Source organism: Symphalangus syndactylus, chromosome 17 (genome assembly GCF_028878055.3).
Source record: "Symphalangus syndactylus isolate Jambi chromosome 17, NHGRI_mSymSyn1-v2.1_pri, whole genome shotgun sequence".
Lineage (NCBI taxonomy): Eukaryota > Metazoa > Chordata > Mammalia > Primates > Hylobatidae > Symphalangus > Symphalangus syndactylus.
Window position 1 is genome coordinate 91654163 of NC_072439.2, and position 15288 is coordinate 91669450.

At 39.5% G+C, this 15288-nt stretch overlaps 1 protein-coding gene across 1 annotated transcript in view; it reads right to left on the reverse strand.

Moving 5' to 3' along the window:
* P3H2 (prolyl 3-hydroxylase 2) overlaps nucleotides 1-15288 on the reverse strand; it is a 168003-nt gene that overhangs the window by 10870 nt on the left and 141845 nt on the right. Inside the window, exons 7-13 of the mRNA XM_063620517.1 lie at nucleotides 14846-14886; nucleotides 13338-13432; nucleotides 4544-4671; nucleotides 3900-3995; nucleotides 2896-3046; nucleotides 1911-2028; nucleotides 868-943 (exon numbers count right to left, since the gene is read on the reverse strand). Of these exons, the coding sequence (XP_063476587.1) occupies nucleotides 868-943; nucleotides 1911-2028; nucleotides 2896-3046; nucleotides 3900-3995; nucleotides 4544-4671; nucleotides 13338-13432; nucleotides 14846-14886 (705 nt within the window). The remainder of the gene's footprint in view (nucleotides 1-867; nucleotides 944-1910; nucleotides 2029-2895; nucleotides 3047-3899; nucleotides 3996-4543; nucleotides 4672-13337; nucleotides 13433-14845; nucleotides 14887-15288) is intronic.

Below are 15288 nucleotides of genomic sequence, written 5' to 3' on the forward strand. Positions count from 1 at the left end.
GTAGAAAATATATTTTTCTACCATTGTGTATGCTCTTTGGCTTGAAGACCAAAGGATGCTAACTATATGGTCTTTAAGTCGGCTTCTTTCCAAAGGCACAGGTTTGCTTAGGAAGATGGTGGTTGAATTGAACTTTTGATTTACTCTTTGTTTACATATTTGTGCATGTGTGTGTATATCAATTTTCAGGTATAAGTTTATTCCATACAGCCACAATCATATATCTCTCTATGCATATATATATGCAAATATATATATGTGTGTGTGTGTGTGTGTGTGTGTGTGTATATATATATGAGGTAATGTCTGCATGGGAAAGGAAGCTGCAGTGGGCATATATATATATATGTAGATATATATGTGTGTGTATATATATGTGGCGTATATATATATACACACGCACACATACATACACATATATATGATAATTTTAGGAACTATATATTTGAAGGCCAATGCTCAGTCCAAGTATGTAGAACACCAGGTTACTTGAAAGACACCTTGCAGAATCATTTGACTTATTCTAGACTTGGGTGACTTAGGAACTGATGTTCTTATTTTCCATCGGATTACTTGACAAAGAATTAGAAGACCTAGGTTTTGGTTCCAAGTCTAACACTAACTAGCTATATGATCATGATAAAGTGCTTAATATCTCAATTCTTTAATTTACTCATCGTTACAACATACTAGATTTTTATGGATACTTCTAACAGTTTATGATCTATACATTTACTGAAACTCTCTTAACCTCTTAAAATCTTGAGCTCAGAAGTATTTGAAATCTAACAGTCTGTAAGTCCTTAGAAAAATGGCGATACTAAGCCAAAAAATACTAAATAAGTATTCAAGAATATGTTTACTTACAGTCACAGTCTTAGCATCCATCTCGGTGAATATGAATTCTCCTCCTTCAAAGTCATCATTCATATATAGGAGAGCACTACAAGAATGAAGAGAAAACCATTTGTATTATTATATGCTTATGATAGCATGGTCATAGAATACTGAAGACTGGTGATGTACTGTCCAGCCTCCATTAGTAAGTTTCCTTTGAACTAGACATTGACATCATTGGCCCTCCAAATTCTTAAAGAGAAGATCAGATAGTGTTTGGGTTATACCTCTGAAGAGTTTACTTATTCCACCTTTATTAAAATTGTAATCATATTTCAAAGCTTGTCTCACATTTCACTTCCTCCACAGAAAACCTAACTAGTTTTAATTTAATCTAGCCCTCTGAACATGCCCACCCTAATTACAACTCTTTTTTTCCCTTATATAACTCTAAAGGATGCTTTGTTTGTTTGTTTGTTTTGTTCTTGTTGTTGTTTTTCTCCTTAACTTGCTGGAGAGTTCCTTGTGGCCTAGCCATGCCTTGCAGATAGCGGGTGCTTAATAAATGTTTTGGAATAGAGTACTGTGTAGTTATGATGAACACATGGTGACTATAACTCCTGATTCCTTACACACTGAAATATCTCTCAATAGGTTAGGATATTCTTTTCTCCTGAGTTTCTAGTGTCTTATTTATAAAATGCAGACATCATTCTTCTTGGGTGTGAATAAAGATAAGTGATGTGATAAAGTCCTTATGTAGGCCAAGACTCTATGCCCTTGTATTCTGACTGAAATACACATACCACAAGAAATATGTTCCAGGAAAAACAGGAATTTTTTCAACAAATGGACATTTTGTGAAATGGGATACAAAATGTGCACAATTTTTAAGATAAAAGTGAGATGATAATGCCACTTATTGGTTGTGGCAGCTGCTTCAGAAGATTATTTGAGAATTTCTGCCTCGGAGAGATGAACATGACATCAAGCAAAACAGAGCACCTTTCCAGTTTTCATTGTTTGAAAACTGTTAGGTAAAAGCTTTGTTTTGAAGCAGGTTCTAGCTATACCTATAGTCTCGAAATGTGTAAGCAGGAGGCTCCTTCCAGCATTCGTTGGCCTCTGGATCCAACAAACAGTTGTCAGCATGGATGGGATGACTGAGGTCATTTCTTCTATCCTGCTGACCTGCCACAAAAGGGAATAGGGAAGAACGAGAAATGAAGTGCAGCAACTTCCACCAAAGTAACTGACAATCTCTCTTCTCCCAGGCCTGATGATCTTCGCAAATGGGGGGAGGCAGATAACAGGAAAGAATAGACAAAAGAACAGTAGACAAGTAGTTGAGATTCTGGTCTCGTTCTGGTATGAACTGGATGTGAAACCTTGAGCATGTCACACCTGTCTCTTCAGCTATAAAAGTTATTTCTGATATAAACATACATGAACAAATTCCATGCGTTTCATGGGTTGTACTTCATGTAGGGCAGCAAAACAATGGAGAGGAAATGAAAATTAAAAAAAAAAAAAAAAAGATTTAATTCAGCTAAAACTTCCCAAGTATAAAAGTCTACTCCTGTGACATCATTCTTCTCCCCACCCCATTCAGGGAGGCATAAGACATAGAGGAGAAAAAATGATGAGCAGGGACCGAGGAGGTCTCTGTCTTTTTAACAATATTTCTTTCAATCATCCCTTCATCTTCTATGCTTCCACTTAATGCTGGTAGACATCATGGTGACTATGATTTCCATGTTCCTGATTCCTCAAAATGGGAAACCTACAGCAGAAAAGCATTTTTTTTTCAGGACTTCAGCAATTGGGGAAAATTGATCTGGAAGGGAAAATGTTTAGAATGAGGGTATTCTGGAACTTCAGAAAAATAAAATGAAGAAAAAGAGAGAAGCAGAATAAGAGTTCATAAGCTACTTTTGTTTTTGAAATCTAGAATTCATCTAAAATATTAATCTACCATGCTACAGAGCTTTGTTTTGCCTTGTTTCATTTCCCAATGTATTGTGGGTAAAAGGGAACCATTTCAGACTGGTATCTCACCAGACAGGGCTGTTCGGCAGACCATGTGTGTATAGGAAAAATACAGAGTTGAGTTCAGCATAAAATAAGACTCTACAATCCTTCGAGCCTTTTCGCTGATGTCATAAAACAGACGAGCGCTCTTCAGTGGGACTCGACCTTCATAACCAGACTGAAAAAAAAAAAAAAAAAGAATATGAGAAACAAATGGGTTCATTGGAGGACGTAAGAAAAACAGGCACTAGATTGCATTGAGCCAATATAGGATTATCAAGTCTGTATTGACTAATGGGAAGGCTACTACATATTTGTGGATTTCTGTTAGGACATTGTGACATTGAAATAAACTCTTCCCAATAACAGATGGAAAGCTAAAAGCTACTTGGTTCCTCTTCTCTTCTGTTATAATATGTTCTACCATCCTCTCTAACAACCCTTCCTGCAGTAGAGAATAATTACTTGTTTGAATATGTTTTCACTATTAGATCATGATCTTACAAAGAGGGATTGTACATTTTTTGTCAGGAAATGTAAAGTTTGATAAGTTGATGGCTGAATGGAGGAATGATTAAATACAATGAAGGTTTCATTTCACACTTGCTTCTTTCAACTGTCCTGATAGGTATATATTCTAAACCTTTTTTTTTCTTTTTTTTTTTGAGACGGAGTCTCGCTCTCGCCCAGGCTGGAGTGCAGTGGCGCGATCTCGGCTCACTGCAAGCTCTGCCTCCCAGGTTCACGCCATTCTCCTGCTTCAGCCTCCCGAGTAGCTGGGACTACAGGCACCCACTACCATGCCCGGCTAATTTTTTTTGTATTTTTAGTAGAGACGGGGTTTCACCATGTTAGCCAAGGAGGTCTCGATCTCCTGACCTCGTGATCTGCCCGCCTCGGCCTCCCAAAGTGCTGGGATTACAGGCATAAGCCACTGCGCCTGGCCACTTTTTTCTTTCTTATATCTTCCATTTACAGAAGCCTTAGGCTGACGCTAAGGAACTCAAACCCAAAAGAAGTTAAGACTTTACTTTGAGTGCTTTCAGGACAGTTGCACCTTCAAACTTTTCATTGGGCGTATGGGGTGAAGTTTTTCCTCTGTATCCATCACCAACAAGCATGATTCCCTGGAAGCAAATACAAGAAGATACGTCATCAATAACAACTATGAATTCATTGGGTCTTTTTCTGCTTTGGCTGCCAGAAAGCTGAGAACTCTAGTCAATGCTAAGAACCATCCCCATTTTATTCCAGGATGCTGGTATAACTATTTCTTTTAATTAAAAGAGATGTCTTTATTTAATCTTCATTCTACATTTTTATTATCAAATACTGTCACTTTTTATGGAAATAAAAAGAATGTAAATTATTGATAAATTGGCTAATTATTAATTAAAATAAAAGGATTTTTCCAGCAACTTTATAGCAGGGACCTTGCTAGATGGCTGTTGGGCTAGGAAATATGCCTGTAGCTATTCCAGATCCCATCTGGGAAAACTAAAATAATCCCAACCCAAAGGCTATAAAAGTTCCTCAGAAATAATTTATGTCTTTCTCCTAAAGAAAGCACTATTTCAGGGCTTGTTGTCTGGCTCCAGATGAGACCAGGACCAAAGCAGTTCCAGCTTCTTGGCAGGCCAGTGCAGTGAGCTCCCCTCCTTCTCTGGATCCTCACGCTGGCCACGCTGTGGAGCTCCCGGCACTGTTCTTCCGACAGGACGTTGTCCAGGAGAACCCGCTGAGTCCCATTCAGCTGCTCCGAGTTGTAGACGAATGTGATGTTCTCATAGAGCAGAGGACCACCTGAAGGAACAGAGCACATTGTCTTCCCCGTTACCTCTGTCCCCCGAAGGGAAGCACGGAATACCAAACAGCTTTCAATGTGCAGTTCGAGTGAGTCCGTTTCTTCATGAATATTTAGAAATGCAAAGACAAATTGCAAATTAGGAAGCTTGATAAACACAATATAGATTCAGGAGAAAGATGTCTATCAGGTTTCCTCATAATGTCATAATAATGTTACGTGTGTACATTATTTTGGGAGAGATAGAACTATTTTTGCATTTGTTTCTAATGCTGATCCCAAAAAGTCAACTGGGCGTCTCATAGGACTCTCTTCTGAGAAGCGCACCCTTGTTCACAGCCCCTCATTCATACCTCTGTCACGACACCACAGATGGCATGTTTGGGTCCCCAGGTATGACATGCACACCTCAGTTTCACTGGTGTCTAGAGCAACACCCTCACCAGGTGATTCAGGTAGTCACACCCAAGTCACTTGACTCCGCCTCAGTCTTCTTCCTAGCACACAACTGAGCCCAGGTTGTCTTGCTTTTGGAGTGTTTTTCTCTGTTCTCTAGGCAAAATCTTCATGTTTCTATTCCCACACAGGAGGGTTTCCTTTAGGCACCTACTCTCTTCCCAGAGAGAGACCACAAGTTTATAAAATTAGCTCCAGATAGGCTGTTCAGAGGGTGATGCTTTGGGGTCACATTTTAGGTTGTGAAATTACAAAATCCAGACCTGACAAAGACCTTTTTTCATAGAGTAGGACTGAAGGACAAAGCCTCTGATAGAGAGGAAATCTTCTGATGTAGCATAGTGCAAACATTTTGAACCAGAAAATCGAACAGAAAAGAAAACACTGCTTCTAACCATTTATAACACTCCCAAGGGGCCTGATGCGTGCTTGTCCATAGCAACAGCTGAAGATAAGGACAGCAGGGATAGGGAAGGCACAACTCCCTGCCACCCCAGGTCTAGCAAAGGTCACCAACACGTTGGCCTAAAACACTTCTGTTGGAGGAAGAAGAGACAATTGAAATTGATGTCTACTTTATAAAATAGATTAGTCAGCCTAAGGAAGAGCACTATCTAAGTGTTTATTAGTCTAGCTAGGATAAAAGACTCACTACAGCTCATGATTAATGGAATATTAAAAGAATGAGGCAGTGTTTCTCAATCTAGAATAATGTTCGGTTATCTGTTACAGCAAAAGTTCCCTAAGGAGCTCCAGTGCTGACAAATTATTTTTACTCTAATTTTACTTCTATATATGCAATCATAGAACTATGTTGACATTATTTTAGTAGTTTCATACAGTACCCAAACCAATTTACAAGACTAAATAAAAGCAAGGCCACAAAATGAACTAAATTCCAATTAACAAAGGAAATGGTTAATGTTATTTTTCTGAAAATAAAAAGCTACTTTCCACGTGAATATTCTACTCACTGATCTGCTCTGGGTTCTTTTGAGCCAGGATTCCTTATAGTCCTGTTGGTGTGTAATTACTATTCTACCACAACTTTTCTCTAGTTAAACTACTACACAATCTTAATGTACCATGATTAATTTTGGCCTTTCTATCAGTCCATTTTCTTGCTGCTAATAAAGACCTACCTGAGACTGGATAATTATAAAGAAAAAGAGATTTAATGGACTCACAGTTCCACGTCTGGGGAGGCCTCACAATCATGGCAGAAGGCAAAGAAGGAGAAAGTCATGTTTCACATGGTGGCAGGCAAGAGAGCTTGTGCAGGGAAACTCCCGTTTATAAAACCATCAGATCTTGTGAGACTTAGTCACTACCAGGCGAACAAACCACCCTCACGATTCAATTATCTCCACATGGCCCCGCCCTTGACATATGGGGATTATTACAATTCAAGGTGAGATTTGGGTGGGGACACAGCCAAACCATATCAGCTTTCATCTGAGCCTAATACATTATTTATAAGTTCATCGTATTCCATTTATTTCTAGTCTTTAATCATTGAAGTATTATTAATTGGTGCTAATATGACCATAACTGTGCCCATTCAACTGTGGAATCCCATGACACCACCTGGCTAGAAGTTGATCCCTTAGATAACCCCTAATTGCTTCTCTTAATTTTTGAAAATTGTGATTAAAATTTATAAATATGGAATTTTTGGATCCCAAGAATATATCCATAAGCCCCCTGTTTCAGTATCACATCTTTTAGTTGAACAGAAAAATATGCTCTTCTACAATTCACTATTTCTCAAATTTTGTTGCATTGAAAGTTCTGGGAAAGTACGGGGTTAAATAAAATATAAGAGGACGTCTCAGAACTTTCAATATGTGAACGGGCCTTATGAATGTCCTAAGCAGTAATATAATATGCAGCAGTTTTTAGCCTTAATTGAATACAATTCTCTCCCTCCCCCACTCCCCCAGCTTCCTTCCTGCAGCAAAGACTTTACGATGGGCTGCAATGATCATTGCCTCCTGACATTCATATAGCTGTGCAATTTGCTTCCCACAAGTGCGAGTGGAACCTTGAACTTACTTCTAAACAGTAGAATATGGCAAAAGCGATAAGGTGTCATTCCTGTGACTATGTTACATAAAATTGCAACTTCTATCTTGCCTTCTCAGTCTCTTGACTTCTCTGCTAGCATGCTGTGATGAAGCAAGTGGCCGTACTGGAGAGGATCACATGGCAAGGAATAGAGGGCATCCTCCAGCCAACAACCAACTAGGAACTAAAAGGCCATAGTCCACCAACTTTTTAGGAACTGAATTCTCAGCCCTGGCCAACAACTTGACTGAAACTGGTGAGAGACCCTGAAGCCAAGGACACAGTTACGTTCTCTGCAGACTCTCACCCCACAGAAACTATGAGATAATAAATGGATATTTTCATAAGCTGCTATATTTTCATTATTTTTTTCACAGCAATAAAAAAAGTAGTCTTTAAAAAATGTATTTGACAAGGTCTCACTGTCACTCAGGCTGGAGTGCAGTGGCACCACCATCATGGCTCACTGCAGCCTTGACCTCCTATCCTCAAGCATCCTCCCACCTCAGACTCCCAAGTAGCTGGGACTACAGGCATGTGCCACCATGCCTAGTTTTTCTTTTTTTGTTTTTTTTTGTCAGGGTCTTGTTATTTTTTTATTTTCAGGGTCTTGCCCAGGGTCGTCTTCAACTCCTGGACTCAAGCCATCCTCCCTCCTCAGCCTCCCAAAGTGCTGGGATTAGAGGCATGAGCCGCCACGCCCAGCCAAGTAGTCTTTTAAAAATCCTCCCTAAACGTCTTAGCATAGAACGCAATTTGGAAAAGCCTGTTCTAATCTATGTAGCTGATTAAAATTTGTAGTCAAATTAAGACAGGCATTCCCTCGAATATTTGGAAAAGTGAACTGTGTATTCCATTCCAATTTAGAAGTATAAAAAGAAATGTTCCTTCAAGAAGAAAGATAAGATACTTGCAGATTCACTGAAAAGCATTTGCTAATAAAAACTCAAATAGAAATGAAAGACAGATGAGAGATTTAGTGAATTAAGTTGGTTTATACTTTGCCAAGTTTTTCTCTTTTTCTACATTGAAGGTGTATTATTTTAAACATAATTAGCTTATTTTCAAAATATGATTTTGAAAGTTAGCAAAAATAAAATATTTAGGAAAATGTCTACCAGTCTTAAGCTCTGTTATAAGCATGTACTATCATTACTATCACTGTTGTTGAATTAATAAGCTACACCTGGAATACTGTGTTAAGTTCTGATTGAGACACCTTAATAAGCATAGAGTCTTAAGAGAAGGCTACTGGGATATTGAGAATTCTCCTAGCATTCCACAAGCAACATGCAAAGATCAAGTAAAGGAAGAATGCAACATGCAGTCTTAAATATCTGAATCTTGGGTTCCGGGAGAATCTGCATTAGAAATCTGCCTTTCCTGTAGCTAACATAATCATTAATATTACTAAGTGTAGAATTTTACACTGATATTTTCCACACGTACATTTAACAAAAACGACCCATCACCCATGAACTAACCAAAAGAAAAAAAAAAAGATAAATGAAATCCTATCATTCAACAGTCAAGTCAACCAGCCTCCATATGACTACCAGTCTTAAGCCGGTAGCTTAATGACTAGTAGCACAGCAGACAGAGGAAAACATTAAAATAAAAATAAAAATGTAGTCCAGTAAGTTGTGGTTTCTGGGGCCTGATTTGATGGCTTCAGCCAATTCTTAACCACAGCCCAAGAAGATTTAGTCAAACAAGTTAATTCTTCTCTCATTCATAAAGTATGTGCCTGGCTCTGACTCTGGTTGCAACAAGAAGGGACCCTGAGAAAGTACTCCCTTGTACTCACTGTCTGGCTCATGGCAAGAAGAATCACTTTATCAGAAATTCGATAGTGTCATACAAAGCATGATGGTGTAGGCAGGCTAACAATCCCTTATAGGAGTACAGCCTTTTACAGTTTAAAAAAAAAAAAAAAAAAGGTCAAAGCACGGTGGCTCACACCTGTAATCTTAACACTTTGGGAGGCTGAGGCGAGCAGATCACCTGAGCTCAGGAGTTGGAGACCAGCCTGGGCAACACAGTGAAACCTCATCTCTACTAAAATACAAAAAAAATTCGCCAGGCGTGGTGGCGTGTGCCTGTAATCCCAGGTACTCCGGAGGCCGAGGCAGGAGAATCACGTGATCCAAGGAGGCAGAGTTTGCAGTGAGCCAGGATCGCGCCACTGCACTCCAGCCTGGGCAACAGAGCGAGGCTCTGGCTCCAAAATAAAAAAAAAGAACTTTTTATGTTCACCATCTTAAAACAGTTACTATCCTTCTTCTATAGATAAAAGTCATAGGGCCCAGAGAAAATGAGTCACTAGATCTTCATCACTGTAGAGCATATCAGACTAACATAATCCCAGAAACTAAGCCTCCTGATTCCAAGTTTATTCAACATTGTTTCTACTATCCCCCTACTGACTCTGCAATCATATGCAGCACAACCTTTACAAATCTGGTGGGTGGGCTGAGCACGGTGGCTCAGGCCTGTAATCCCAGCACTTTGAGAGCCCAAGGCGGGTGGATCAACTGAGGTCGGGAGTTCGAGACCAGCCTGACCAAGATGGTGAAACCCCATCTCTACCAAAAAAAAAAATGAAAAAATAAGCCTGGCATGGCGGCATGCACCTGTAGTCCCAGCTACTCGGGAGGCTGAGACAGGAGAATCACTTGAATCCAGGAGGCAGAGATTGCAGTGAGCTGAGATGGCACCACTGCACTCCAGCCTGGGTGACAAAGTGAGACTCTTTTTTTTTTTTTAAATCTGGTGAGTGAAAGGAGAATGGACAAGTGACAGCAATGTTTTTTAGTGAGTTTCCATATCACACATGTTTCATGGACTGAAGCCACTGTGGGATGTAAGTAGCCCTGGGTCACCCCATCTTAATGCTCAGGAGCTGTCCAGTAGGAATAATACTAAATACTAAACACTGTTAGGCATCCAGAGTAGATGACAATCTTTTTGGGGAAGATGAGAAATGCTGAAGTATACTTTATTCTGTGACACATGCCTCCCTGACAACCCCTTTTAGTCAGATTAAGATATGAAAATGTTGGCCGGGTGTGGTGGCTCACGCCTGTAATCCCAGCACTTTGGGAGGCCGAGACGGGCGGATCACAAGGTCAGGAGATCGAGACCACCCTGGCTAACATGGTGAAACCCCGTCTCTACTAAAAATACAAAAAATTAGCAGGGCGTGGTGGCAGGCCCCTGTAGTCCCAGCTACTCGGGAGGCTGAGGCAGGAGAATGGCGTGAACCCAGGAGGCGGAGCTTGCAGTGAGCCGAGGTCGCGCCACTGCACTCCAGCCTGGGCGACAGAGCAAGACTCCGTCTCAAAAAAAAAAAAAACAAAAGAAAAAAGAAAATGTTGCCAGGCGTGGTGGCTCATGCCTGTTATCCCAGCACTTTGGGAGGCCGAGGCGGGTGGATCACAAGGTCAGGAGTTCGAGGCCAGCCTGGCCAATATGGTGAAACCTCGTCTCTACTCAAAATGCAAAAATTAGCCGGGTGTGGTGGCATGTGCCTGTAGTCCCAGCTACTCAGGAGGCTGAGGCAGAAGAATCACTTGAACCCAGGAGGCGGACCTTGCAGTGAGCTAAGATCATGCCACTGCACTCCAGCCTGGGATACACAGTGAGACTCCATATCAAAAAAAAAAAAAAAGAGAGATATGAAAGTGTTTTCTGGTTGGAAACTTTGTCTCTATCTACAACTATTCTTAATTGAGATCCTAATTAGGTATCTGACAACTGGACAACAGGCTTTTTAGTTATGATATAATAAGAAATATACTGGTTTTTATCCCTTGTTTCTAGCACAGAGCTCCTAAATCCCTTGGAATTTCCCAAGGGATAAGAGTGTCCTTTTTACTTATACTGAGATCCTTTTGATCACAGTTAAGTTTATGCCGATGAGGTGAATTAGGGTAGGGCCCCTAAAAAGACTCAGAATGGGGCTGGTCGCCAGCAAGACCAAGTGATTAGGAAAGTGAAACGTTTAGCTCCACCCACAGACCTCTGGGAAAGGAATTTGGGGCCTGCAGATTAAGCTCTATAAAAACTCTTGAACAACAAGATTTGATGAGCTTCTAGGTTGCTGAGCACGTGGAGATGCTGAGAGGGTGGTTTGCCCATGGAGGGCATGGAAATACCTCCTCCCATCCCCAACACCTTGCCCTATGTACCTCTTCATCTAGCTGTTCATCCGTATCCTTTATAATAAACTAGTAAACACAAGAGTTTCCCTGAGTTCTGTGGGATGCTCTAGAAAATTAACCTAACCCAAAGTCAGGATCATGGGACCGCTGGTTTGTAGCTGGCCAGTGAGGGGTTGGTCAGAAGTATAGGTAACAACTTATACTTACAATTGGCATCTGAAATGGGAGCAGTCTTGTGGGCTGAGCCCTTAGCCTGTGGTATCTGATACTATTTACAGAGAGACAGTGTCAGAACTGAATTGGATTATTTCACACTCATTTGCTATCCACTGGAGAATTACTGGTCGTGTGGGTAAAACCTCATACACATCTGGCCACAGAAGTATTCTGTATTGAATATGAGAGTACGGTAGGTAAAATTATTTTTTTTTCCTTCAGACCAGTAGGTGCCCAGAAAACATTCCATCCTACAATCCATTAGCCACTTCATCCTAGACAATTCTGTAGAAATGGTAGATTTGGGTAGCCCAATTAATCATGATCCTTCTCTACCACATGTAGTCTTCTGTTCTGCTCTTCTATTACCTACTAGTCAGCTGCTGGACACCAGATTCCCTGGTAGCCAGGGAAAAAAAAATGCTTTGAAATTTGGCAACTGTCCTAGAGTTTCCCAAACATTTACAGCAATGTGTTGGCTTATTGGCATGAACTTCCTGGGTGATTTCTCAGCCTAAAAGGCAACATGAACTCTGGCTGACCATGAAGCTCTCTGGCATTTGTAAAACAGCTTGGGCTTTGTGGCTGCAAACTGAGGTCCAGGTCAGATTAGATGAGCATATTATCCTGTTTACTGGCTCAAACTGACTTGGAAGCCAAGGAAGGGAAGGGATGGGAAATGTGAGAGCTGTAGAGAGCCAAAAGTTTTCAAATCAGAGGAATGTGCTGACAAGGTCTCCTGGGGAAAGAAGTACTGTACAGCTTCCCAATGCAGCGCTTTGAAAGCCTCGTCTTGCAATTATTTAATCAATAGGTGATACATTTTTGATATCTACACAATTCTATGTTTCATGCAGCAGGCAAAGAAGAGAAAATGGGATTTCTGGTCAAATGTCTGGGTTCAAATGCCTGTTCAACCTGTTCTGAGCTTCTGAGACTTCAGAGAAGTCATTAAATCTTCCCACATGAGATGCTGTTAGTATTAAAATAGTATGCAAATAAATTGTATGCAAATTTGCTGGGAAATCATAAAACATATAGAAATAATAATTGTTAAGAATTACTACTGCTGTTAGTATTACTATTGCTAATAGTTTTTATTAATATAACAATGCTTGGCTCTACTTAAAAACTGTTTCTGGCAACATTCCACCTGTGTCTCTACTAATTTTCATCTTACATAAGTAGGCACATAATGGTCCGCTTGCTTCGTCTCTGTGCCTTTGCTCCGTTTCTTTTAACCACTAGAATGGTTCCCTCTAACTCCATGCATCTTACTACATTCTGCTTTCTCTAAAGGCCCTGCTCAGATCTATGTGCTTCAAGCATCTAAGGTTAACTAATCTAATATCCCATGTGGCTGGTCTCCTCTCCAAGTTCCTCTGATATACAGTCTGTCCCACACTACCTAGCTCTTACTGACTGTGTAACAGAAGTAAACCATAGGAAATTGCTAAGCCTCCGGGATTCTGAGAATGGTGATGACCATGCAAGTTTCCTTGGGAAACAAATGAGGGAGTGAATTTGGAGGCTTTTTCTTTCTTTCTTTTTATTTTTTTTGAAAACCTATGGTAATAATACACAAAACTAAGACTTTTTTTTTTTTTTTAAGTCTTGCTTTCAGACTATTAGGGAGTGTAGTAGCTTAGTCTTATTCTTTATTTTCTAGAGAGAGTGGGTTCTTCCTTGATCTGGAAAGGAACTGGTCAAGCCCCATCTTCCCCTTCCCCTCCTTTATAGAGTAAAAGTGCACAGCTACTTACCTTCTCTCAGGTCTCGATCTATCTTGGGTGATAGCTTTTTTCCCATTGACAATCCGTGAACTTCTGCTCCCTCTACGTTCACTCCTGAAGGAACCCTGCCCATTGAAAAAATTTAAAATGGCAATTTGTCATTGAATAACAATGTTCAAAGGCAAACAATACTTTACCCAGGTAGTCTGTGACTCTACATTGTGTATTTTGTTGTAAACAAGTTCACCTGTCTTTTAAAGTCAAATTAAATGTCACTGCCTCTAGGAAGTTCTCTGTTTCCTCAGTGAGTTTGCCTTATTTCACTCCTCTAAATCTTCTCAGCAACCTTTACTACAATTAATTGTATGCATAACATAACTCTCTTCAGACTAGACTCTAATCTCAAGTAGTAAAAAAATTATCATGAGCATCTTTATAATGCTCAGAGTGTCCAGTGGGGCCTGGAACATGGAGTGCATCATTGAACAATTATTGAATTGAAACAAATTATGTCATAATGTAGTAGTTCTTGACTATTGTGAAAAGAAGGCACAGGTTTGTCATTTGCAAACACACAAATGATAGCAGGATGTTCTTTATATACGTAAAAATCAAATCCAAATGTGTATATACATTCTTGGATCTTTTGAAATAATTTTATGCCACCCAAGGGTTGAGTTTTTGAAGCCTAGTGAAAGACTTCAAGATTCCAAACAAGAAGATCTGGATCTGTCCTTCCTTTGTGATGAGACTCTAAGCAACTTGCTTGCCTTGTCAGGGCCTCAGGTTCCCAATTTGAAAATGAATAAGCTGGACCATGTGAACTCAAGCAGGTGTTTCTAACCTTCTGAGTTTCAGTCCTTTTAAAAGATGTAAATTGACTTTTGTCATTGTAAATAATGAGCTTTCTTGGGGGGAGGGAGGAGGGACAGCATTAGGAGATATACCTAATGCTAAATGACGAGTTAATGGGTGCAGCACACCAACATGGCAGATGTATACATATGTAACAAACCTGCACGTTGTGCACATGTACCCTAAAACTTAAAGTATAATAATAATAAAATTTAAAAATAATAATAATAATGAGCTTTCTTGATTTCTGATTCAGTTAGTGACACCTAATATTTTAGCTATTTTAGTATAACTTTCTGAACTTCATTATTTCAAGTAAATACAGTAAGGGAATTCACCATCAAAAAACCCATTTCATAGTTTTTCTGTTAATAAATCAAAACCAGTATCCAACCTTCTCAGATTTGGAATCATGGAATGTTAGCACATAAAGAGCACCTGATTTAACCCTTTTTTTTCTGTAAAAAAAACATGAGATCCAGAAAGCAGAAGATATATTACCTAAGGTTACAAAAACGTGGCAGGAAGAGCTGGGACCTGGATGCAGAGCTCCTAATTCGCAGCTTAGAATTATTTTATTAGCTCTCCTTGCCTGTTTCATAGAGCTACATTTCTCTATGATAGGTTATGACACTAAATATTTCTCCTCATAAAAAACCAGTTCGCATTCTGAATGGACTTACCGATTCTCACCCTGTCGTCCTCCATATCTGATCCAATAGTTCTGTTTTGAATCGAGTAAAAAAAAAAATGCAGTAATTTTGTCACTAAAACATCACTTACAGAATTAAGATAAAATAAAATATGCACAAAACATTCAAAAGATCTATAATTTAGGAATTTTGCATATTGTGTAAAAATACAATATATTTATATTTTATAGATTAATGAAAAGGAAGGCTAAAGTGAGTGGAGATTTGGCAAGGACAAAATGAAATACAAATCGATTTTTTAAATAGCATGGAATTAGCCTAGATATCCACCCTTTTGTCCAAGAAAGTGACTTGGAATTTGGTGGCAGAAAAACATTTGAAAGATCATTCAGTTCAACTTCTTTATGTTTTCTGAATAAAACAAGCAAACAAAATCGAGCTTGAGTAATCACCTGTATAGATCATGAAATTAG